This window comes from Cebidichthys violaceus, unplaced genomic scaffold (assembly GCF_023349555.1).
Source record: "Cebidichthys violaceus isolate CVI_PGR_0920_01 unplaced genomic scaffold, fCebVio1.0.p SCAF_11, whole genome shotgun sequence".
NCBI lineage: Eukaryota > Metazoa > Chordata > Actinopteri > Perciformes > Stichaeidae > Cebidichthys > Cebidichthys violaceus.
The window spans coordinates 5,524,567-5,548,978 of NW_027176274.1; the positions used below are offsets into that span (position 1 = coordinate 5,524,567).

At 43.3% G+C, this 24,412-nt stretch overlaps 1 protein-coding gene across 1 annotated transcript in view; it reads left to right on the top strand.

Moving 5' to 3' along the window:
- Positions 1–24,412, top strand: part of LOC137866038 (partitioning defective 3 homolog B-like) — a 181,638-nt gene that overhangs the window by 151,167 nt on the left and 6,059 nt on the right. Inside the window, exon 23 of the mRNA XM_068701680.1 lies at positions 12,539–12,615. Coding sequence (XP_068557781.1) covers positions 12,539–12,615 — 77 coding nt within the window. The remainder of the gene's footprint in view (positions 1–12,538; positions 12,616–24,412) is intronic.

Consider the following 24,412-nt stretch of genomic DNA (forward strand, 5'->3'; position numbering starts at 1 on the left):
AGAAGTCACAGCCAACCGGTCACCGTGACAAGTACCAGTGTGGATGTTCTTGTGTGTCATTTTGTATTGCCTTCCAAATGAACCTACAGTATATGAGCCTTTTTCTCATTTGCAAACCGAAATTACAATTTTTATCGATATGACTGTTTTCCGATCTACCATCTCTGTGTTCACATTTTAACCCTCACTCCCAACGACTCAAATACAGCCACTTCACATCAGAGTGATAATGTGTTGTTTGCTAAATTTAGGAAACTGAGAATACTTAGAGGAGAGTGCATACAAATCATGTTGAAAATAATTATTTGGTAAATCTTGTCATTTTTTACAGAAATCAAGTTAGAATTTTTGAAATTCCAACCAACATATAATTTGTTACAATTATTTAAAATGCAGCCTCACATCTTAGAATTAAGGCTGTTGCAATTTGTATTTCTTTTTTTGTAATAACAGGGAAAACATCAATAAGCTAGTTCACTGACAGTTGTTCAGCTGGCCAGTGCATGTTAGCAGTATGTGAAACACCCGGTCCCAATCGGGGGGTCCCGTCGACCCCGATCCTCCTCAGACTCACTATTCATATTTGTGAATAAAGGTTTTGCTGTTTGAATAATGAAAACCGCTGAGCAAATAATTGTGTTGTGATAATTTATCTCTTTTAATTTTGCAATTGAGGCTTTCAGGGTGTCTGAAGTGTCAATCAAAGGGTTTTGGACCCCCCCCCCCCCCCCCCCCCCCTCGTATGTTGCACACTGCATTTCAGGCTCAGATTAGATGCAATCGGCTCTGTTCACCACAGTCTTCTTCTCACAGGGTTCTCTGGCAACAACCGCACACTATAAACCTCCATCTTGTCATCATTCACAATAGCTACGAGAGGTCCACACAGACAGTTAAGTTTAAATGTTTGAACAAATGGCCAGTGGGGTGTTTTTTTTATTTAGGACAGTCTTCACAGTCAGCAAAAAAGAGACACAATCTTCGTCCCGCTCTCTCCCTTTCATTGCAGGTTAATATCTATCCACCTCCACCTGTTTTTATTAAGTAGCAGAGTGAGCTAATCCAGAGGAAATGAGAGGTGGAGGTTAGTCACCAAGGATTAGTCTGGTTCCAGGACATCAAACATTCCATTCCCACCCAGGAGATAATCATAGCCAGGTTGGCCAGGAAATTAAGTGACTGCCTCTCAAAGGGTCTCTAATCCCCGTCTCGCTCTCTCCTTACTTTTCTCTTTCGTTCCCACCCATTCTGCTTTCTCTTAATTCTGCCCATCCCCCTCCTCCTACCCCACCTGGACCACTGCTCCGTCATGGCCAATCTGCAGCAGACTGCTTGTGTCTGCAAGAAAAACTTCTGTCTCCATTTCTTTTTTGATAGATGACACTATCCACCCTCGTACCGAAGGTAATATCTGACCCCGCAGCCAAGTCAGAGCTTTGAGACAAATTGAACACTGCTCGGTGATATTTCTCATCTCTTTGTCAGGATTTTTGAGATTTGTGTGCTTGCAGCATGCACTCCCTGAGAGTGTACTTCTTCTACAGGTCAGATGCAGACTAACATAGGTACATTGTATTTTTTCAATAGGGTCAAACAAGCAGCTTGTGCTCAGTTTTCAGACGAGTTGACTGCTAGGAAAGAGAGGGTCGTGAAAGGTCAGAAAAGACTTTAAAGACGTCATGGTCGTGTGTGTGTGTGTGTGTGTGTGTTTGTGTGCATTTCTTTTCATGCGAGACCCTCTGAAAGAACTCACGGTGCGCTCTGTGCGTTTGTGTTTCCGTACATGTGTCCATATCTCTTCATGGATTCAGGTCCGCATACCGAACAAAAGCTCAGCGTAGCAAGTGGATTTCTGCCTCCTTCCACAGCATGTCATCCCGCACAAAACAAGTATTGCCTCCATTTTCCACACTTTTTTATGTTCCTCTTTTTTTTCTCTCTCTCTTACCCGTGAACCTCATCCTTTTACATGCACACAGTCACACACAGCACATGAACAAACATCGCACAAATAGTCAATTAATACACCTAGTTAATTGTATTTTAATTTTAACATAGCTCTCTCTACATTTCATGCACATTTGAGATATTAAAGGTTAAAGAACATTGGTTATATATATATATATATATATATATATATAAGTCACGGTTCATAGTTACACCATTTACCTTTAAATTAAAACCAGGTTATATCAGGTTATTCATGTAAAAAAGGTCCAGGCTCATGATTGGTTGTTGTGTATAGTGTTTGTCATGGTCATAAAACCCGCCTCATCAATGTGGGAGCGATAGCCGACGCAGGTTAAGCTTTTATAGCAGAGCTGACATATTACAGTGGAGGGAATGGACGGATGAGAAAGGAAGCAGAAGAAGATGAGGAGAGAAAGGAACAAAGTAAAAATGGAGATATAAAACATGGAGAGGCTGGGACGGGATGACACAGGGAGACAACAGGAGAGACGAGGTCAAGACTTTCATGAGATTAGAAGAGATGAAAAAAAAAAGAAAATATAGGATAGAATCAAAAGACACCACGGCCATCACTACCCCCCCGACTAGACAATCATCTCAAAGAGGAAGGAAGTGCGTGAGGGAGGCAGAAAAAGAAAGTGTCACTCTCATCCTATTACAGCTCCATCTAACCTGCCACTGTAGCCACCTGCTCCCACCGCCACACAATCACAGACAGAAAGAAAAGGGTGCTTTCATACACCGGCACATGCATACGTTCTCTCACACACGCACACATCGGAAAAGGTGGCTGTGCTGCTCTTATGTGCTTATGGTCTTATGCTAAGTCTAGCTCCTGAGATATCATAGAGAAATAAATAAATAAATACCAGAAATATAAAACCCAGCAGAGATGTTCCTACCTAAGGCGCTGACATTATAAAAAAAATGACAGAGGGAGTAAAAAAAAATTGACCCTGCTCTCATCCTTGCTGTCCTTTCTCCCATTGTCTCCGTTTAACCCCGACCTCTTTTAACTCCTCCCTACTTCTCTCTCTCTCTCTCTCTCTCTCTCTCTCTCTCTCTCTCTTCCGCTCCCTCAGTCTTCCTTGGAATTCACCTGTCTTTGTTCCCTCTAATCCTCAAAGGGGAACTTTTCCTAAGTCGGGAAGTTTGGGGTAGAGAGAATGAGCGAGAGACACAGATGGAGAGTTGGGGGGTAGAGGTAGACGGATATATACTATCTGGGTGGCAGGGAGGGGGCTTAGAGGAAGGCAAATTATCTTCTTTCACTTTTTCGGCTCCCCCTTTCCTCATCCTTCTCTCTGACCCTCTCTCTATATATATACCATCACCCCTGAATCTCTCTTTCTCTCTCTCTCTCTCTCTCTCTCTCTCTGTCCCCTTATCAACTCCCCACCTTGCACTTTCAAGGACAAGCTTAACTGTTAAGAACACTAAGGATTGGATAAACCTGTGTGTGTGTGTGTGTGTGTGTGTGTGTGTGTGTGTGTGTGTGTGTGTGTGTGTGTGTGTGTTGGTTTTAAATGTACGTGTGTTTTTGTGTCTTTATTTTTTTACTGCATGTATAATATGTGTCTGTGTCACCACATGGATGTGTACTAGGTATGGTGTGAAGCTGAATATTGTGTGTATTTCTCCAAAGGCTTTGCAGCAGAGACTAATCCTATCCTCTCTGCTATCGCCTTTCCTTCCTTCTTACTATCATTTATTTATCCCCATCTCTCTCTCTCTCTCTCTCTCTCTCTCTCTCTCTCCCTCCCCCCCACATACACACTCACTGTTTCCCTTCCTTCACTCTCTCTCTCTCTCTCTCTCTCTCTCTCTCTCTCTCTCTCTCTCTCGCTTTCATTTCCACCCATCACTTCCCCTGCGCTCTCTCTCCCTAAAATATATAAGTATTTCTAAAATATACACACTCAAAAATAGCAGCATTTTGAAATGAAAAAGTGCACAGCTAGCTCCTATTTCACTTTTCAGGATCAGATTATTGTTCATCCTTGTGTGTGTGTGTGTGTGTGTGTGTGTGTGTGTGTGTGTGTGTGTGTGTGTGTGTGTGTGTGTGTGTGTGTGTGTGTGTGTGTGTGTGCATGGCTCTGCGTGTCGTATTAATCTTGTTGTGGTGACCACAGCAGGGCTGTCTGTCCGACCCTGCTGCAGTAAAATGTGAGGTTTTCTAAAGGGACTCTGGTGCTTTTCTCCACAGGAACTGCCAAAATAAACAAAAAGGGAAAGTTTCTCATAGTAACTTTGAATTAGTTCTTTGTGACCACCAGAGGCAAAGTTCAGTGCAGCATGATGTCACAACAAATCTGAAATATTAGCATTAATAGGACTTCATGTTCACTGCTTTGGGTTTTTACAAAGTCAGCCTGAACTCAAACCGGACCGAGACTAGAAGTCAACAATCAATGTTCTGTTCCTCGTCCCTGACCCAATCAACTGAACTACAGGTGTGAAAGCGCCCTGCATTTGATTCATGTTCAGCATTACTATTGTTGAGGTTAAGTCTTCAGAGAATGAATCCAAGTTCATGTGATGTCTGCTGCAGGTGTTGGGGACGTCACCTGATAACCTTTAAATGTCATTATTTTTACAGGATTTAATTTGATTGATAGGTCCACGTACTGATATGCATACAAACAGACACACAAAGCGAGCAGCCTTACAAACCTGCCGTAAACACGCAGGATGCGCTGTGCATTGAGTAGTATTAATCGCTGTATTCATGGGAGACGCTCTGAGCTGCGTGCTCTGGGGAAAATTGACCTTCTGTGGTCTTAATTGTACGAGAGGCTCAACAGCGCTGTGACATTTAACAGTGCTCCCCTCTTAATTTTTAGCCCTTTATTCTAGTGCTTCGCTGACATTTCAGTAAGAAGAGGTTTGTGAATAAAGATGATTGGTGCTTCTTTGGTGTTGTAAACAAATAAGCCGATTCGTCCATGATTATTTTATTCTTTCTCTCTCTTTTCGCTTCACTTTTTGTTGTTTATCGCCTTCATTCTCAGCAGGGCCGAGTGAGATGTTACAGCCTCATAGCGCAGCGTGACCAAAATGCTGTACGTCTGCAGAGGCTTCACAGGGTGGTTGATCAATAGCAATGACTCAGCGGTTACTCTGCCAGGTGCGGGGATTTCTGGCTTTGAAACTTCACTCCCCCAGCCCACAGCGCTCACTGTGTTTTGTAAACACACACAGAAACACCACCCACTTAGATGCATTTTCATTGGTTCAAAGATGCATCACGATGCTACTGGTCGGGGAATAACATAATAATAATAATAATAATAATAATATATTGTGTTCTGAAGCTAAGAGAAGCTAAGACTAAGCATTATTATTGGACCTGAATTGTGAAGTGCTGTGTTTTCTTACAAATTAGCTTACTCTCATAAAGATGCATTCGGTCTTTTCAAGATAAACGTCCTCACAGGAAGCAACTCGGTTGAGTTTAGGCAACAAAACTACTGGTTTAAGTTTAGGAAAAGCTTGTGGTTTGTGTTAACTCAGTCTCAATCAGTTAGCTTAACGTCAACCACACTCTTTTCATAGACCTAGTTAAGTGGTTTTGTTGCTCACACCTACATTCTTTGTCTTGACAAAAGTTTGATTGAAAAGACATAATTGCATGTAACTTTTGACACATTTCCGGCCCTGAAGACTGGCGCTAGAGCGGTACGTAGAGCGTCATAGCTTGGAGCTAAGGAGCTGACGAAGCTGAGCGCTTTGACACATTGGGCTGAGAATATGTTGAACAGGACGTAGTTGACTTTGTTAGAGCGACTGTCTCGTGGTCAACTCATTAGAAGAATGACGAACTATGGAAAGGCGTCATTAGAATAGCTGTGTGTGTGTGTGTGTGTGTGTGTGTGTGTGTGTGTGTGTGTGTGTGTGTGTGTGTGTGTGTGTGTGTGTGTGTGCAGAGGTGAACTCGTGTGTGAATGTGAATAATGAGTGAATTATGAGTGTGCTTGTCGACTCTCTTTCCTTTAGTGCTACTTTGTTAAGAGGCTGTAGTAATTAGCCTGTGGAAATGGATGGCTTTTCACCAGCAACTGCAATTACTGCTTTCTCTAGAATGAATGGACGGACGGATGGACCGAGGGAGGGTATATAGTATTTAATGAATGGATGGAGAGTTATAGTGGGAAGAATATTTAAAGCCTGGGATGCTGTGATGGAGGGGGGGGGGGAATGAACAGAAGGAAGTCTGCGTGGTTGGGGACAAGTGGGGGGAAGGGAGCAATGCATTGTGGGAGAAGATGAACAAGATGGCTTTACTGCGTCTTCTTGTTTTTTGTGTGTTACCATGTATGGCATTGTTTTCATTTGATCACATCGGAGACCCCTTCAATGTTTGGAGGCCTACTTTAGAATGGTGATGATTTATATTAAGTCCTAACAGTCTTTTGATTATGTTGTTGCAGTGTACCAGGATAATGATTACTCGTTGTCTTTTACTGTTTGCTGTCACTGAAGAGCGTCCTCAGGTGGCCTTCCTCCAAACACACCCGTCTACAACTTTGTCTGGCTACACACACACACACACACACACACACGCATTGGGCATTAAGTATATCATAGGCAGCAGATAGGCAGCACACACACACACACACACACACACACACGCACGTGCAAAGAAATCGCAGCCTCTTCAGAGCTGTGTTTTAATTGAGTCAGCCAAAAGTGCTGGCTGAGCAGAACGATATGACTGATACGGATTAGAACAAGCCTTCCCTTATTCATCGATTTCTACACGGGTGGGAGGCAGGGGGGGGGGGGAGGGGGGAGGGGGGAGGGAGGGAGGGGGGACGGGGGTTACAATTGAGAGATGACTGAAAGGAAGCAAAATCTTTTTCTATCGATTTACAGAAGGAGAAAAGGACATTGGGAGGGAGACAGATGGACTGAGAGTAAAGGAATCGTATGGAAGGTGGGGGGTGTAAAAGAGGGCACCATCCCCCTCTCTGCCAGATTCACAAAAGAAGAGAGGAAGAACGGGAAGGGAACAGAAGTGACTGATAGAGATTAGGCTGCTTCACTTTGTCATCATTGATTTAAGGAAGGGAGGGGACAATAGGGGAAGGGAAGTGAGAGAAGGATGGAAGTAAATTGAGCAGAATTGAGCAGAGAGAGAGAGAGAGAGTTGTAAATTCAGTGATACATGATGGATGGATGTGTGGAAAGGGGAAAGGTAGACGTAATATAACAGCATTAGAAAAAGAGATCCTAAGTAAGTGTGAAGATTTAAGAGTACTCAGAGGAACCCTTTATTTCACTTAAGGAGGGTTGGCTAACGAAGGGAGAAGATGAGGTGTGGACACGGAGAGGGAGAGAGTGAGGATGGAAGGATGAAAGTGGGAGGAGAGAAAGAGTCAGAAGGGGGGGGGGGGTGAAGAGGAAGAGAGAGATGTGATGAAGAAGTGTTGAAGAGGAGCACAGAAACAGTTGAAGAGAGGGACGGAAGAGAGAAACAGACACTCCACATTTAAGCTAAGTAGTCTCATCGAGGCAGCATGCAGCTACCAAACGCTCCATGTCGATCTCAATCCCTTTGAAATCCTTCAAACAGCTCAAGTGAAAAGTGTCTGTGTGTAAGAAAGAGGGAGGGGGAAATATAAGATAGAGGGAGGGGGAAATATAAGATAGAGGGAGGGGGAAATATAAGATAGAGGGAGGCGGACTTTGAGTGTGTTTGAGCGTGTGTGTGTGTCAGCGGTGAAAGTGATGGGCTGGTGTGTTTTACGGGTCTATTGAAGGGTCTGTTGAAAGAAGAGCGATGAACCCCTCTTACAGCGGTGTGCGTCTGTGCAAGTGTGGAAGTGACGACAGAAAAGAGTTGAGAGTACATGACGCAGATTCGTAAGAGCCGAATGTACGTGAGGGAGGACAGGATATTTTTTCATTCTTTTCACATTTTTTGGAATCATTTTAACATAAACAATTATTGGAACCATTGTAAGAAACACATTTTTGAAGGAGGCCCACTTCTGAGCAGAATGCTGCTCTGACATATGCAATGAGCCTGGTATGGGGGTGGTTCACTGTGATCTGAGCCGAGCCTTATTATGGGCTGTGACTACATTCAGAGCGACAGCATTTTATGAAAAATGGGGTGGAGCAAGTCCAACATGCTGTACCGATGTGTGAATTAACCAGGGGATGGTGAGGGGATCGGATGGATCGCCAGAAGGTGGCTGAACTTCAATCTAAAGTGCAGATTCACACACACACACACACACACACACACACACACACACACACACACACAATAATTGAAATTGCATGCTAAATGCTAATGCATAGAGGCATGAAATATGTAAATCAAATGTTGTTACAGAGAAGCTGACTTTTCCTTGTGTGGATTTTGAAAGAGACATGACCCTGACGTCCAGATGTGGGTTTGTGCTGTTGCAGCTCACTTGTCAACAATGATTGGCAAGCAACCTTTTGCGATCTCAAGTGCTCAGAAGCTGCCAAAACAGAAAAGCTGGAGAAATTTCAGAAAGCAGAAACAGAAACAAATGTGATTCTGCTTTTACAAATCTGCGCCTGTGTGCTCTCAAAGGTTGATGTGCAGACTGAGTAGCTCTCAGAATTTGTTTTGCGCGCTCTAAAAATCTTTTGTCGTCAGCTTACTTCCATATCTAACCGCGAGTGTGTGTCTGTGTCATTTTCTGTGTGTGTGTGTGTGTGTGTGTGTGTGTGCTCCCTCTCCCTTCAGTATCAGTCTCTTCTGCTCGACTTCTGCGCTCTCCTCTCTGCCTCTCCTCTGCTCACTATGCCGTGAAATGGTTTTTCACTAGACCATTACCCCAACCAGTGCGCTGCACTACTGCCACAGCCCTCTGTGAGCGAGAGGGAGTGTGTTTAAGTGTGTGTGTGTGTGTGTGTGTGTGTGTGTGTGTGTGTGTGTGTGTGTGTGTGTGTGTGTGTGTGTGTGTGCCTGAAGAGAGAGTGTGTGTGGGGGGGTTGTTTGACTAATGTGTGTATGTACAGTAGCTGCACTTGTAAGAGAAAGATTGTGCTTTTTTTATGTGGAGGGGAAGATGGATTGTTTGCGCAAATTGGAATGTGTGTGTGTGTGTGTGCGTGCGTGCGTGCGTGCGTGCGTGCGTGTGTGTGTGAGGGAAAAAAGGTGTGTACAGTATGTCCCACGCAAGCTCAGCTGTCATAGTTTTTGCCCTGCGCTGTACTCCTGTCACAGTTATGAATGCTGAGAGTCTACTAATATCTGACATCTCACACACACACACACACACACACACACACACACACTTGCACACACACAGCTACAGACAGAATAATACAGGCAGCTACAGTCGTAGCAGGCGAGTTGTTCTGCTAACAAACCGGCGGGGATCTCCAAGTTGTTTTTGGGATTGTCAAATATTTGGCTATAAGCATCTTTCAGACTTGCGTTATTTGCCAAAATGTTTTTCAAAGTGCAGAATGTACACTCTTGTGTTCATCACAAAGGTAGCGTTTTACACAAAGTCATTATTTTTGTGACATTTTTTCCATCTGTGAGAGGTGCTTGTTACTGCCTGGTTTGCGTGCTCTGCATCCCTCAGAGACACACAGCGTCATAAAGTGTTTCTCAAGCATATTTGTAGTTACATATATATTATCACATCATATTTGTAATGTCAAGTAATACCAAACAGCCTCACTAGACCACTGTGTCTGTAGAAATGTCTAACCCTTTCTCCTGACTTCATCTGCACACATGCACATTCATTACACACTCATCTGTTTGTGTTTACTCAGTCTGTGTCATCTGCTCATAATCCATGTGTGTGTGTGTGTGTGTGTGTGGAAACACACAACGGCACACCTGAGCAGGAGAGCAACAAACCACGTACCAGCTCAGTCTATCTGCACCAGGGCACCTGTTAGGTCCGGGATCCACTGGTTCTACATTCGACATTCAGAACCAATAGAACCCCCACCCCCCCCCAAAGCTCCTTTAAAGACAAAGTTATCAATATTCTGTATTTTTTCCTAACTGCTAAAATCCCATCAAGAGATCAACATTAAATTGATCCTACAAACGGACCGGTGCAGCCAAAGCTTGATGTAATGTTGTTCATCTGTGACCTCCATTGTCGTCCAAACCTGATTGAACGCACATAAATGAGCCACAATGCTGCGCTGGGGGGGACGTGTTCCTTCATTACCATGAAAAAACACAGTAGTTTATTTTAGGTTAAATCCTACATACCGCCACCCAAAATACTGTAGTGCACCAAATGTGCATTGATCCGCGGCAAAAAAATAGGCCCCAGTGCTATTTACTGTCGTTTGAGTAGCGCTCGCTAAATACTAGTGGCACAGCTGTTTCAGGACACCTGAAAACACAACCTTTATTAAAAATGAAACTATGTGTTTGTTACCTGATTTAAGAGATGTGCCTCCATAGAATCCAGTGGGCTCCACTTGAGAGCCGTAGACACGGTAGGGAAGTCAGAACGCTGAGAGGCGGACTAGCGCATCGTTAGTTCTGCTTTTGGTCTTTTCAGAACAATGCCAGCCGTATCCTGAAACTACCTTTCAGCTGTTTTCATTCCTCCAACCTGCCTCCCTGATTTGTTCATTTCCTCTCCCCTCTGTTCCCACTCGTGACTCTTTGCTTTTTCCTCACCCCCTTACTCATCTCTCCCACCTCTCCGTCTCCGTCGGATGTTGCAGTCATTCCCCCCTCTCGCTATTTCTCGCTCCCTCTCTTAACATCGTGTTTGAATTGTGTCGTTCGTGTCCCTTTCACCTCTCCACTCCTTCGTCCTCGTCTTCACCCCATTCCCTCCCTTGTTTTATAATTCACCTCTCATCTCTCCGCTCCCCCTGCTACTGCTCAATGGCCTTATAATATCCCTCCTCCTCTCTATATCGCTCTTCTCCATTCGAAGCCATTTACTTCTCATTCGCTCTATCTCTCTTTCCTCCTTTCTTCTCCATCTAATGCCTTTTCGCTCTTTCGTTCCGCCTCTCTATTCCCACCTCATATCCTGCTGTCTCTCTACCTGAGATATAGAAGCAATAAAGACAGGTGTTCAAAAGAAAGGAGGGCCAGCAAATCTGTTTTATATGCCTCCTGGTATCAGAGGCACAGAGAGGAGAAAAAGCCGTGGCGATCTAATTCTCAGCACCTTTTGCGTTGACAATATGATGTTGAGTTGAGGAGAGTAACCCTAGTTCTCTATAAAAAACACTCCACCTTTGGTCTTCACCACTCCAGACCCACATATTCCCCCTCCATCCATTATCTTCTTTTGGATTTAATGGCAACTGTTTACTCCTTCTTCCATTATGTGGGGACATCGCGTACACACTACTCCTGCAGGATATTATGGCTGCACAATGCTCAGATGACTTACGGTAATGTCCTCTCGGAGGTACAACGGTGTACTTAAACAAATAGTTACGTGTTATGCAAGTGTATCTGATAGAGATGTGTATTATCAACAAAAGCGCCATTTAACAAGTGGCAAAGGTGTGATAGACTAGATTTGATGGGCTATTTCCACAGACTGCACATTACAGAGACCCCTGAAGGGACCGTATAATGCTGCATATAAGTATTGTTTTTATTGTCGGAGTTCAGCATGTATGCAGAGTCACTGCAACACTCTGTCACCTGAATCATATCTCACTCTCTCACCCCACATTGTGTTAGAATAAGTCTTGTTCACAATAGTCAGTGTGTCTCACAGAGAAAATGGTTTGTTTGTGTGTGTGTGTGTGTGTGTGTGTGTGTGTGTGTGTGTGTGTGTGTGTGTGTGTGTGTAGGTGTGTGTGTGTGTGCGTGTGTGTTAATGGGGCTTGTTGACGTTTGGGGTTTAGTCAGCTTCTTTAAGGAGCGCCATGGCAGCTGGAATCTCCCTACTGAATAGACCGGGATAATCTCTGAGAGAGCAAGTGTGTGACAGAGAGAGAGAGAGAGAGAGAGAGAGAGGAGAAAAAGAGAAGAATGGGAAGAAGTGGAAGAAGAGAAAATGAGATGTGAGGGTGAGAGAGAACCAGTGCGATGAAGAGCAAAAGAGGAAGTAGGAGAGATTGAACCGTCAGCAGCTTGACTTAATCTTCTTCTTTTTTTTCTCTCAAGATGGAGATGAGACGGGACTGTATATGTGTGGCTTTGTTTGTGTGTGTGTGTGTGTGTGTGTGTGTGTGTGTGTGTGTGTGTGTGTGTGTGTGTGTGTGTGTGTGTGTGTGTGTGTGTGTGTGTGACGACTCCATCCTGTTTTGAAGTAACCTAATCTAGGATGCGGGCCTTGTCCAATCCCCACCCTCCTCCCCCCAAAAAAACTCAGAAGACCGAAACTCTGAATCCCTAATAACGAGCCTTTGTCAATGCTGAATTACCCCTGTATCACAAACACAAAGAGAAAGCCGCTCATGAGAACACACACATAAAGGAACAACAGGGCTTATGGGCATGCACTGCATATGCTCATAGGCCCACAGTATAGCAGTTTATTAGTATTTTGGGCAGAAAAAAATATATAATTTAGGTTGTTTTACTTTAATATATCAAAACTAAGAAGTTGTCTCTCTTCTCCAGATGCCAGGCAGAGGGCCTGATCACCGGTTGGCACCACGTTATGAAGAAGTGGAACGTCAGTATGCCTCCCTACCAAGGTACTGTTTCCTCCAAAAAGACATCCTTTATTGCAGGTATCACCTTCTCTTCTTTTCTTCCTTTTCTCTTTGAAGCCCCTAATTAAATTTGTCTAGTCTGTGTGTCTTTCTGGGTGTCTCTGGAGGCCTCAGTCTCAGCCAGGAACTCACCTTATCCCCTCCCCGGGGAACACGCACTCAGAAAGGGGTTGAAAACTGATCCCTGACTCCTAGATGTGCTCCCCCACTAAAACGTTCTTTGGCTTAGGCACAACCAGTTGTCTTTATGTTGTATTAAACTAGAAAGCCAGTGAATTTCAATATATATATAGATATATATATATATATCTATATATATATATATATAGATATATAAATATTTTATTTTAACAACCTTACTGCCTGATTTATTGTGTACATTACCACCTCATCATGGATTTAGCTTGTTTTCTGCTTTTTTCAATCAGCAACATGAGCCGCTGTCAGACAGCTAGTGGAGTTTATTAACATATTTTTCAGTCAGACTCGGCACCTCGCTCCCCTGTATTTCTTCTATCCATTCTGACTGTTGTAAAACAAAAAGGCAGGTGAGGACACAGGACAGAAGAGACTTGTCTCCAGTCAGACTTGACAGTCAAGCCGGGAGCTGAACCAGCGGACTATCTCTGTGCAGCATGCGTTAGCCTATAGCCCGGTGCGTGTTGTTGTCTCCCTCCCTGGACAGCATGAAATATCACCAACATTAGCCGGCACAAGAACAATAACAGCTTCCTGAGTATACTAATGGATTCTTGAAGAATTCCTTCCCTTTATTTCTCGTGATGTGTTTTCTGATGAAATCAGATGAATTATTGAAGCCATAGTTGTTTAAAAGCATGTTTGAAATTAGCTTGGAGCACGTGTGAAAGCTCAGCTGTTTACTGCCCGTTTAAACGTGCTATTCTCAACGCATACCTGCTCTACAGCCGTCATCATTCACTCCTGGGCTCGCAGCATCTCATTTTTCATTTGCAACCTTTCCACTTTCACAGCCTGAAACTTTAATTATCTTCACTTTCTTCACTCTTGCACTATCTTTACATCTTCTTTTTTTAATCTTTTTTCTTCTACACTCCTTTCTTAATTCCTTCTATCCTCCGCTGTGCTTCATTATTTTTCCCATTATTTTCCTAAGATGAATTGTACTGTGGTAATGTACTTACTTAAAGCCACTTAACATACCTGACAACACTGCACCGTAAACTCTTATGTATCTAAAAATATATATATGTTCAAGTGAAATCAGTGTCCAATTAAACAGTAAAAACTCAGAGTAGTCGTTACTAGCTTTTTCTCACCTAATTTTATTTTGCTTCTAAGAACCAACACCTCAGCAGACTATCAAGCCAACAACAAATGTTTATTTGTGTGAGTGTGTGTGTGTGTGTGTGTGTGTGTGTGTGTGTGTGTGTGTGTGTGTGTGTGTGTGTCTGTATGTGTGTGTGTGTGTGTGTGTCTGTGTGTGTGTGTGTGTGTGTGTGTAAGAGAGAGAGAGGGAGAGAGGGAGGAAGCCAATGAGTGGAATGACAGACAGAAGTTAAGAACGTTAGAAACTTTATAGCCAGGTTCCCACCCCTGTTAAAATGGTAAGGGAAGGCTATTTCACACCTCTTTCTTGTGTGTGTGTGTGCGTGTGTGTGTGTGTGTGTGTGTGTGTGCGTGCGTGCGTGCGTGCGTGCGTGCGTGCGTGCGTGTGCGTGTGTGTGTGGTGTGTGCCTGATAGAGAGAGAGAGAGAGAGAGTGTCTGTGTGTGGGTGATGACTTTGGCAGATGGGAGCGAGAACAGTGATGATAGTTTTGAGGTCTGGCTGTGGTATCTGAAAAGCCTTGGGAAATTGGACACACACACACACTCACATACAGTACACCCTGTCTCTGTTTCCACTTTCAGACATGCACTGTAATCCCAAAATGCTGCGCCAATTTTACATGTAGGCCTCGTGTCTGAAAAGGACCCAAGTCATTTCTCCGTAAAAGTCCCTCTGACGCTCTGCCTCATTACAACCCGGTAAACGTTCTGAAGCCTCTTCTGCACGGCTGAGCTGTGATTTTAAACAGACACGTGGCCAACAACACAGCTTCCTCATGTAGGGGTGTTTCTACATGTAGCAACGACGGCTAACAAGCAGCAGGTTTTACTTTGAAGGGCGACTTCCCTGCGTTGCCTGAGATTCATTATTTTTGTAAAATTGGCGCAAGTGAAAGCGGGATTCTCGCCACGGGGAACTGCCATGACGTCATCTTTCATCTGCGACCAAACAGAGGAGCGCTTTTCACATTTTTAAAAAGGAAATAAAAAAAATTGCAGCTGCTATTGACGTTAGCTTGGCTGTTAAAAAGCGTCAGGTTGGTGCAGGCTGCCGCGCGTCACTGGAGTAATGAGTCTAGTGACACTTGTCCGGGATCAATCAGTGGGCTGCAGCAACTTGCTGAAGTCTAAAGAGCTGGGTTGAGCGGAGCCGTACCGTACCATGCAGCGGACATGGATGACATGGAAGTTAACAGCCTTATAGATATACGTGTAGTCTCACGTGGATGGTGCCTAATATTATACAAGCATTGCACTTCTATCCATAACAACAAGTCATATTTGCAGTGAGTCAGTATAGGACTCACCGATCTGAAAGCCAAAACGCTGTTACTAAATACATGGATTAACCCAAAAACGTTTCCCTACTGAGGGATTTGATGTGTGAAAGGGACTCATCTCCTTCTCCTTCTGTCTCTATTTGTCTCCCCCCCCCCCCCCCCCCCAATGCCTCTGCATCTCTGTCTACACGTTTTCTCCTGCTGTCAATTAACTCAAGAGATATTTCAGCATAGTCAGAGAAAGAGATCATGTTTGGAAACCACATCCCGGCTCTTGACCTTATCCAAACATATTATTTTGCCACCCGGCACAGAAATAGCTGTGCAGGCTGTGTGTATCTAGTGTCTGCACGCCTGTGTACCTGTTCATATTATTCCAAGTGAGTCCATAAATAGCTGTAGGGTTGCTTACTCAGGTACTGTACGTTTGACGTGAAGTCAGTCAGCTGGAGCGCAGGGTGAGTTGTGTTGAGTGTGAGACGAGACTGTGATGGCTCTAAAATTAAAACATGACCCAGCAGTGGAGATGATGTTTCCCTGCCTAAAGCACAAACACAAGCTAACAAACTGTCAGCAAATGTCGCTGCATGAAATAGAGAGGAGTCTGTCGAGGGGATCTACGCTATGAAACTACTCAGTGTTTTGGTTATTAAATATATCAGAAAAAGAAACACTGAAGTATTTACAACACGATTTTAAACGTGGCAACCCTTTTTATATATGCTGAAACAAAATAACAGCGTATGTAAAAAAGAGTTTAAGTTATCTAACGGTAAATATTAATGTGTGTGTCAATCAGAAACTTGTCAATCAAACATTCAGTAGTTCCCTTGCTCATACATTCGGATCTATAGCGTGAGCTCAAGATTCAGAAAATTCTTAACTCTTCTTCTTCTCTTCTCTTTTGATGTATTTTTTTACAACCAGTGACGAAAGTGACCATATTTGTACTGCGGCAGATAAACCATAAACTCATGTTTACTGAGGGAATACATCAGGTGAGAAGTTTTCTCATAGACTTCCACAACATTGGACTTCTTCCACCGTTTTCCTAAACATTTGTATACTTTGTATATATTCCGATATATGTGTTATTATACGAAACAAAGGACCCCTGTTTCCCATACCTCTACCCATGTGAGACCCAGTTTCTAAACACCGGAAGATATTTGTTGACGTTTGTGTGCTTCGGATCGGGCATTTATTAAAACTGCATATTTAACTTTTATTAGAGTGTTAAGAGTGTTTAGAGAGAGAGAGAGAGAGAGAGAGAGAGAGAGAGAGAGAGAGAGAGAGAGAGAGAGAGAGAGAGAGAGAGAGAGCTGTGTGACATTCAGCAAACATCACTATCTGGAACCAAACCTGGAGAGTTGTGGTTAAATGATTTGTGTCTTGGTAATGTTTTAGCATGAATGGATGCATAAATATGTATGAAACAACTTTAAAGATTAGTATGCACACATGCGTATTACATGCATGGGTACGTGTGCACCTGTGTGTGTGTGTGTGTGTGTGTGTGTGTGTGTGTGTGTGTGTGTGTGTGTGTGTGTGTGTGTGTGTGTGTGTGTGTGTGTGTGTGTGTGTGTGTGTGTGTGAGATTCGGTCATTCTGAGGTCAGTAGATGGCTATCAGAGTGTTTGTATGGTCAACATTAGTAGGTTGCGCCCCGACCATGTGTGCCCCATTACTGCCCCATTTACACATTCTCGCTCTCTCTGTCTCCCTCTCACACACACACACACACACACACACACACACACACACACACACACTCACACAAGCCTGTACTTCTATACTTGTGAGGACACTCATTGACATAATGCATTGCCTAGCCCCTAACCTGAACCTTATTCTAACCTGAACCTTAAAGCCAAGTCTGAACCCTCCAACGGGTCTTTGAAGGTCTGTTCATGGTGAGGACCGGCCCAAATGTCCCCACTCTCAAGGTGTCAAACTCAATTTTGTTCTCACAAAGATAGCTGTACATGTACACACACACACACACACACACACTCTCATCAACGTTGGATTGTGACAGGAACATTGACGTTAATGATATCGTCAGTAAAGTAAGAAAGACACTATATAACCCTAAATAAAGGATGACAATGTGTGTCATAACCCACTCATACCACAAACTAATCAACTAACCTCATGTACGGGAGTTTCCAAGCACATAAGACTGGACTAAGTCCGCTTTGATTAAAACAGGATTTTGCTCTCCACGGATCTCTGCTGATAACAGCACACGGTTGTTTGAAACACAGCCTTGACCCAATTGGATTAGCTGAACACACTTACCCATTTGTCCTTGTTATTACTCTTATTGGATTAAAAGAGCCAATAGGAATTGCTGTTCAGGTTTCTGGGAAGGCTGTCACTTCCTCATTACAATGCTAATTGGATGGTTAGTAATTAGAAAGCAGATGTTGCATTCAGCGTCTCGCGCTCTGTCTCTGTGCGTCTCTTTAAGTCACATCGCCTCATTTATTCCCCTCTGCTTTCTGCCATTCCCCTTTGCATCGTTCCCCCTCTCAGCCCCTCCTCTTCTCCTTCTCATTCTCTCTGAACTTGAGGTGAAAAGGACATTGTTGAATATTGTTTCACTCTGCTGAGGGGGGGGGGGGATGAAATGGGAATGTCTCTCTAACTCGTCTCTCTATCTCTCTCTTGAGAAGACCTCCCAACCAGGCCCGAGAGTTTCCCAGACCACTTTACAACTGCGGCACAATCCTCCCCATTGTCCGGCTGTTTTTCTGTGTCTCCGGACTCGGCGAGTCTCTGCTTGTTTGTTAGCCATGAAGGGGACACAACAAGAGAGACCTGTGTCCTCCCCCCTTTCCATCTTGCTTTTTCTCTCTTGACCCTATCTTGTTTCTAGCTCCTAGTGTTCTCCTAGGGTGTTCACCCGTTGCTGCTTTAAAGAATTCTGGTCACAGCTTTGATCTTGATCTTGGACTCTAAAAAATTGGGTTACAACCCGTAATGTGTTGCAGAACCATGGGGTCCCCGCTCAACAAGTGTGTGTGCGTGTGTGTGTGTGTGTGTGTGTGTGTGTGTGAGATATGCTTTCATATGTCTGGACCCTGGGGTGAGGGAGGAAGTTTTTCTTTCAGGTTTTTTGGGGTATGCTGGCGTTGAGCTGATGTCGAGTGATAATGTGCTCATGTGGAGTCGAGCAGGTTCGCTACAAGTTGTGAAATGACACTTTTTGCATTGTGGTAACAAAATGCCCGGGTGAAGCACATCCTTTTGGTTGATCGCTCTTTCTGTTCTTCTAAAATTTGTATTATGTCTTGCTAGTTTAATGGCCGGCGTTCGCCTTCACTTCATGGCACTTAACTCATCACCATAAATGTGGGAAATGCATCAAGGAATGTTCCATTATTATTTACGTCTGTCTGAAGAACAAGAAGATCGACCGCGCTTCATACATTTCAATAGTTGCAGCTGTGAAATGTTAACATCTGGCAGCAGCCTAACGACCATCTGCTCTTCCTGTGCTGCTACAAGCTTCTTCTTCTTCTTCTTTTTTTCAGGAATTCTCAAACTCCTTTTGGAAAGTTAAATGATAATTAAATGTGTTTCTGCATGCATGCAAAATCTCCCAACGACATAAACTATGAAAAGCGACATGATGAGTGAGTGCAAAAAAATGTAGCTCATATCGAATTCTTCGATGCCAAATGGAACGCGTCAGAAATTGTTATGATGATTTATGAATCCGTTGAAACAGGAAGCGGCTCACATTACTGCAACAGGCGGGGGTTTGACATTTAAATAAAGCAGTCTGTGGTGGTCAAGCTAGTGAATGGATGAACATGTTTAACTGCATCTCCAGTGTCCTACAGTCAGTACTAAAGTAGAGAACACACTGAAGTTTAACAGTCAGTGTAGAGCAGTAACGGATTGTGCGGTTGCTTGTGCACAGGTACTTTCCTTAAGGCGCCACACACACACACACACACACACACACACTGAGATCATGTTTGTGCTTATCTCCGTGTGTGTGTGTGTGTGTGTGTGTCCCTCCTTAAAAAGTTCCTCGCATGAATCCATGACCATACTTGTGTGTGTGTGTGTGTGTGTGTGTGTGTGTGTGTGTGTGTGTCCTGTGTGTGTGTGTGTGTGTGTGTCTGTGTCAATCCCCCATCTTGCTGTTACAAGCTCTATTTCAGAACTCCTCTTCATGCGCCAAATTATCAGCTATGGGGGGATCGTAATTCTGTCAGCAATTTGTATCCTGTGGTCATGCACGGAGCGAAAAATGTCCCCCAGCTTGAAACTATTACATCTTGCTGAGGGGGAACCTTATTGGCTCAAGATGTGAAATAATGGAGGCTATTTGTATGGGATATGACATTATCGGTAATGGATTTCATGATGTTTCAGGAAGTCGCCCGCTATACTGCCTAAGTGGTTCTGTATGATACTGCAATAACTGGATGTCATCTTTACTTTGAATAGTTTCTGCGCGTACAGACGGACATGGCCCATTCATGTACTTACAGGGTGCAGCCAATTCATTGGCGATGTGATGAATCTGCCTTTATGGCTGTTGCACGTTCAAATGTTCAAAAGTTGATATTGCTAGTGTCGCGGTTTGCCCCGTTTAACTTGACTTATGGCTTCATTTGAAGTTTCCATTTTCAAGAGGCCCCTGGTTATTATTTCTTCTGATATTACAGCTTGGGAATGTATATATATATATATATATATATATATATAGTTTGTATAGGTGCATTTCAGAGAGGTCAAAAGCAATGCACGAATCTAACATTGATGTAATATTTATAACTTTTTTGTCTTCAGTCTTCTGTCACTGATTGTTGTTCATAGAGAAGGAAATGTAGTAAAAGGAATCCTTGTATTTTTAATATGAAGTTTATTAGAAAGACATTTCTCACTCATTGATATCTTTGTAACAAAGTAGGACTCCTGTCATCGTTTTTTTAATCCGTCTAAGAGATAAAACAAACAGATCTGCTTTGTGTGTTCGGCCATCTAGCTGCACCTCCATTACTGCGGCGGCACGTCTTAGTGACTGATAACAATATGAACTGTTGATTTTAAACTCAATGTGTCCTTGGTTGCTCGCAGTAACTTACATAAAGGGTAGATGAAGATAATTAACACTGAGGAGTATTTAAAATTGATTAAAGTAAAACGCAAGGACACAGCTGCAGTCAGTATACGAGCAACCACGGCGTATTGGGCCGAGTTAACGTTTGCACGGTCAGCCGACGTTTTACGTTTTTTTTTTTCCCAGGTTCGTGCATAGTGCGATCATAGAGATATAGTTTATAGATCACGACTTCAGCTTCAAAAGTCTGTGTGTGCACATTTCATTGTGATGGCAGCAGGCGAGGTGAGGGAGGAGGTGCATTGTAGAAGGAGCAGCAGTGACATGAACAAAGGTCTTCAGCCTCTGTTTGTTGATCCGTCAGCTCATCTCTCACTTGACATCTTGACCAGAATTTATTGTTTTGAGAAGCTTCCTGCAGTAAATTGTCGGCCTCCATGTTTTTTTTTTTTGTTTTTTTTTTGGCTATAGCTTCATTGCTCAGTTTCCAAATGGCACGGCCGTGTTATGATGGGATGCGGAACGCTCCAAATCCTCTTTGTTCTGCCCTCTCTGTGTTTCCGAGGCAACGGTCTCCTACCATCTGGAAGGCCTTCATCCCTCAGTTCCTCTCACTTTCCTCTAATGGCCTTCTCCTCTGTCCTTCTCCATCTCATTGTCTTTGAGTACTGTTTCTCTTTTTAGTTTGTCAGGATTATTATTTTGTAACTTTGTTATGCTCTTATTTGATGTTTTCCACATTTCTCTCTGTGGCTTCGTCTCATACTTACCATTTTACCGTATCCTCTTTTTATCCTCCTGTGGTCATTTCCATCTCCTTCCCTGCTGGCGTTTTGTCTGTTTTTTTCAGCTGTGTTCTTTAAAACAAGTGCTCTGTCTTATGCAGCCTCACACACGTTCATACGCCAATACACACACACACACACACACACACACACACACACACACACACACACACACGGGCAAATCTGCAAATGTGTGTGCTCACACACTTACATGCACAGGGGAATGTAATCATGTTAGTTTCCTGGACTAGTCAGTTTGTAATTCATGATATCCAGGTGGATAAATCATATTTGACAGAACTTTATTGACAAAGACAGATAGGAGCCCTTGAAAGGTGTTTAGTTTCATTCAAACGTGAACAGTATGAGCAAGCATCCGGTGAGTGTGTGTGTGTGTGTGTGTGTGTGTGTGTGTGTGTGTGTGTGTGTGTGTGTGTGTGTGTGTGTTCCACTAAAGTAGGGCCCATTATTCTCAGCAGATGCTGACCTACAGCATGCCAGTCTCTCTGGAGGGCAGCACTTGTCTCTCTACTTTTTTTTCCTTCTCTTCTTCCCCACCTCTCCACCATTCATTTTCTTTATTGTCCCTGCCTTCTCATTTTCTGCTCCTTCCTTCCTTCCTCCCTCCTCCTCCTCCTTTCATGTTTTCCTTCTGAGCTTCACAAGACATCCATCTTAGGTTTAATCTCCGCTACCTGTAGTCCTATTTGTCATTCCTTTTTCATCAGCTTCCAAGTGTGAAACTCTCACTCTTTTTCTATCGTCACGTTCCTCCATCTTATTGTCTTCTCCTCCTCGTCTTCCTCCTCAACCCCCCCTTGGGGGACTCGAGGATCAACCGATTAGGTTTTGGTGGTCAAAGGTCTGGGTCACGTTTTTGGTCCCTAACTCAAGAATTCATATGCTGATTATGGAAATGACACACAGGATCCTAACAGGATGAAACGCTGAAGTAATGACATTTTGGACAGACATGGACTCAAACCTCAACATGACTGGTTGGTGGAGGTTTACAACCACAAGGCGGTGATTCTAGTTCTATTGTGGTGTTTTTTAAGGCATTGTACAGTGCACACGTTTTCACGCTCAGAATTCTGACCCTCAAATAAAATGTCAGTTACTAAATGTAGTGCACTATGTAGGAAATATGGAGACACAGCTCTTGTCTTGTTCCTTCCTCCCCCTCTTCCTCCAGTCCCATCTGTCTCAGCCCTCTGCGGTCACACCTCTTTGTCTTCTGTTTACGCTCTCTCCTTCGTCTCTTTACATTCATCTCCCTTCTCTCTGTCCTCTGCTCCGTGGTATTATCAAAGAATACAGATGAAGATGTTAGTCTTCAGTGGCCTGCTCTTTGTCTGGAAACTTTTTTCTTGCTTGTTTGTTTTGAACACAAATGTGCCCCTGCTGTGAAGTCCTCAGCATTCACCTCTTTGGCACCTACGCAATTAGTATGCAGGTCAGAATAAGCAAAGGATTGCATCTCCGTCTTACTTAAATAATCCCCGGTGAAATACTGCCTGATCTGTACTGTTTGCACACTCTTAACCCTCCATGTATCGGGTCTTACTGAGAATATTTGACTCTTTTTAAGCCTCTTGTTGACCTCGGTCACTAAACCACTGCAACTGAATCATAATGCGGTGTGACGCGCGTGGAGCTTCTTCTCGTCGGCTCCTACATATTTGAAGTTCATGATTTGAATACAAATATTTACTGATTGTTGTTGTCATAACAAGAGGTGACACAAACAACCAATACTTCAAAATGAGGTCGCACCAATTTTGGCATTCATTGACTTTAGCATGTCCTAATCTGATGACTACTACAATAGAAACCTTATGTCCAAAAGCAAGGTGTTGGTCATCAGCTGACTTGTTATTTCATTATGTGTGCTTACAAGTTACAAAAGGACTCTTTGATGAGTGGAACATCTACTGCATGGGAGCCAGGGTGCTGCTGTGGAGTTCAGAGTTTAGATCGCACAAAAGCAGCTCTGTCCTGCTGCTTGATGTGTTTTGGGAAAGTTTACACTCCAGCAACTCCAGTCCAACTGGTGTTGGATAGAGTTACATTTGCCAAATTCATGGCTTTGCCCTAATCTTCAAATCATTTTTCTTTATGTAAACAAATACACGTTTATACCGTTAACTTTAGCCGACTTCAGCTAGAAACAGCTTTATTTGCTTAGTTCTGTGTGAAATGAAAAAGCATCTTCATCGACGTTAACTCCATATGTTCTGAGTGAAAATCACAGCAACAGTATCACAACATAGCGTCTGAGCTCTTATGCTATGCACTATATACTCAATATGTGTACTATCTACTACTTGCGTACTAAATAGCATGTTAATACTGCCCTCTATAACAGGCCTATTGAAAGAGCCTGAAAATCAGCTGTTATTAGCCCATATCAGTCATGTCTATGTAATAAAACGTTAACTTTGCTTTTTCTGCAGTTGCAAGTTTATCAATGTCACCAAATGGTTTGTGTCAAATGTACCAAATGGTGACGAGGGTTTGAATGTTGTGTCTATGTTTTTGGTATGCACCCTAATCCTAGTTGATAATACCATTCCTTAGCCTTTGACCCCATCTTCTAAGTGTTTGATGGGAACTGATGGAGGATCATGTGACCCCAAGGGGTCAGGAGTCGAGGGAGATTTAGGGCTCTCTAACACACACACACACACACACAAGCACCAACACAAACCACATTGACAGCTGAACCAACAGAATTCCATCTCTGACACTCACACACACACACACACACACACACACACACACACACACACACACGTGCACTCACACACACACACACAGTATGTAACCACTTAACCATAAGTAGGAAAACAGCTTAGTGTCTTATTGTGCTTCTCCTAATAAAAACTCTCTCTGCTGCTTCGGGCGTCACTCTAAATGACTCAGCTCTGGTCTGTTAAGAGTTTGTTTTTTTCCACTCCTCACAGTTAATACAGTTCCAGATGCCACGTACTGTACCTGTGCAGTTTGTTCACACGGCAGCTTTGTGTGCTTTAGCTCAGTCAAAAAACGACAACTGACAATCAGACGATCATGAACGCCTTCGCTCTCTGCCCTGTGCTTTAGAATCTAACTGCAAGAAAACAACAACGGAAAACCGATGATTTGTTGTTGAAGTTATTCTTTTTTTGCTACTATTCCGTGCCACCGCTGTTGTACATGCATACGGTGTTATGCCCTCATGTTTAAAAAAAAATAAATAACCTCTCAAGATCCTCCAGAAGGAGCAGATGATATAATTAGATTTTTAAGCACTTTACAGCATAAATGTGCATATTCATAA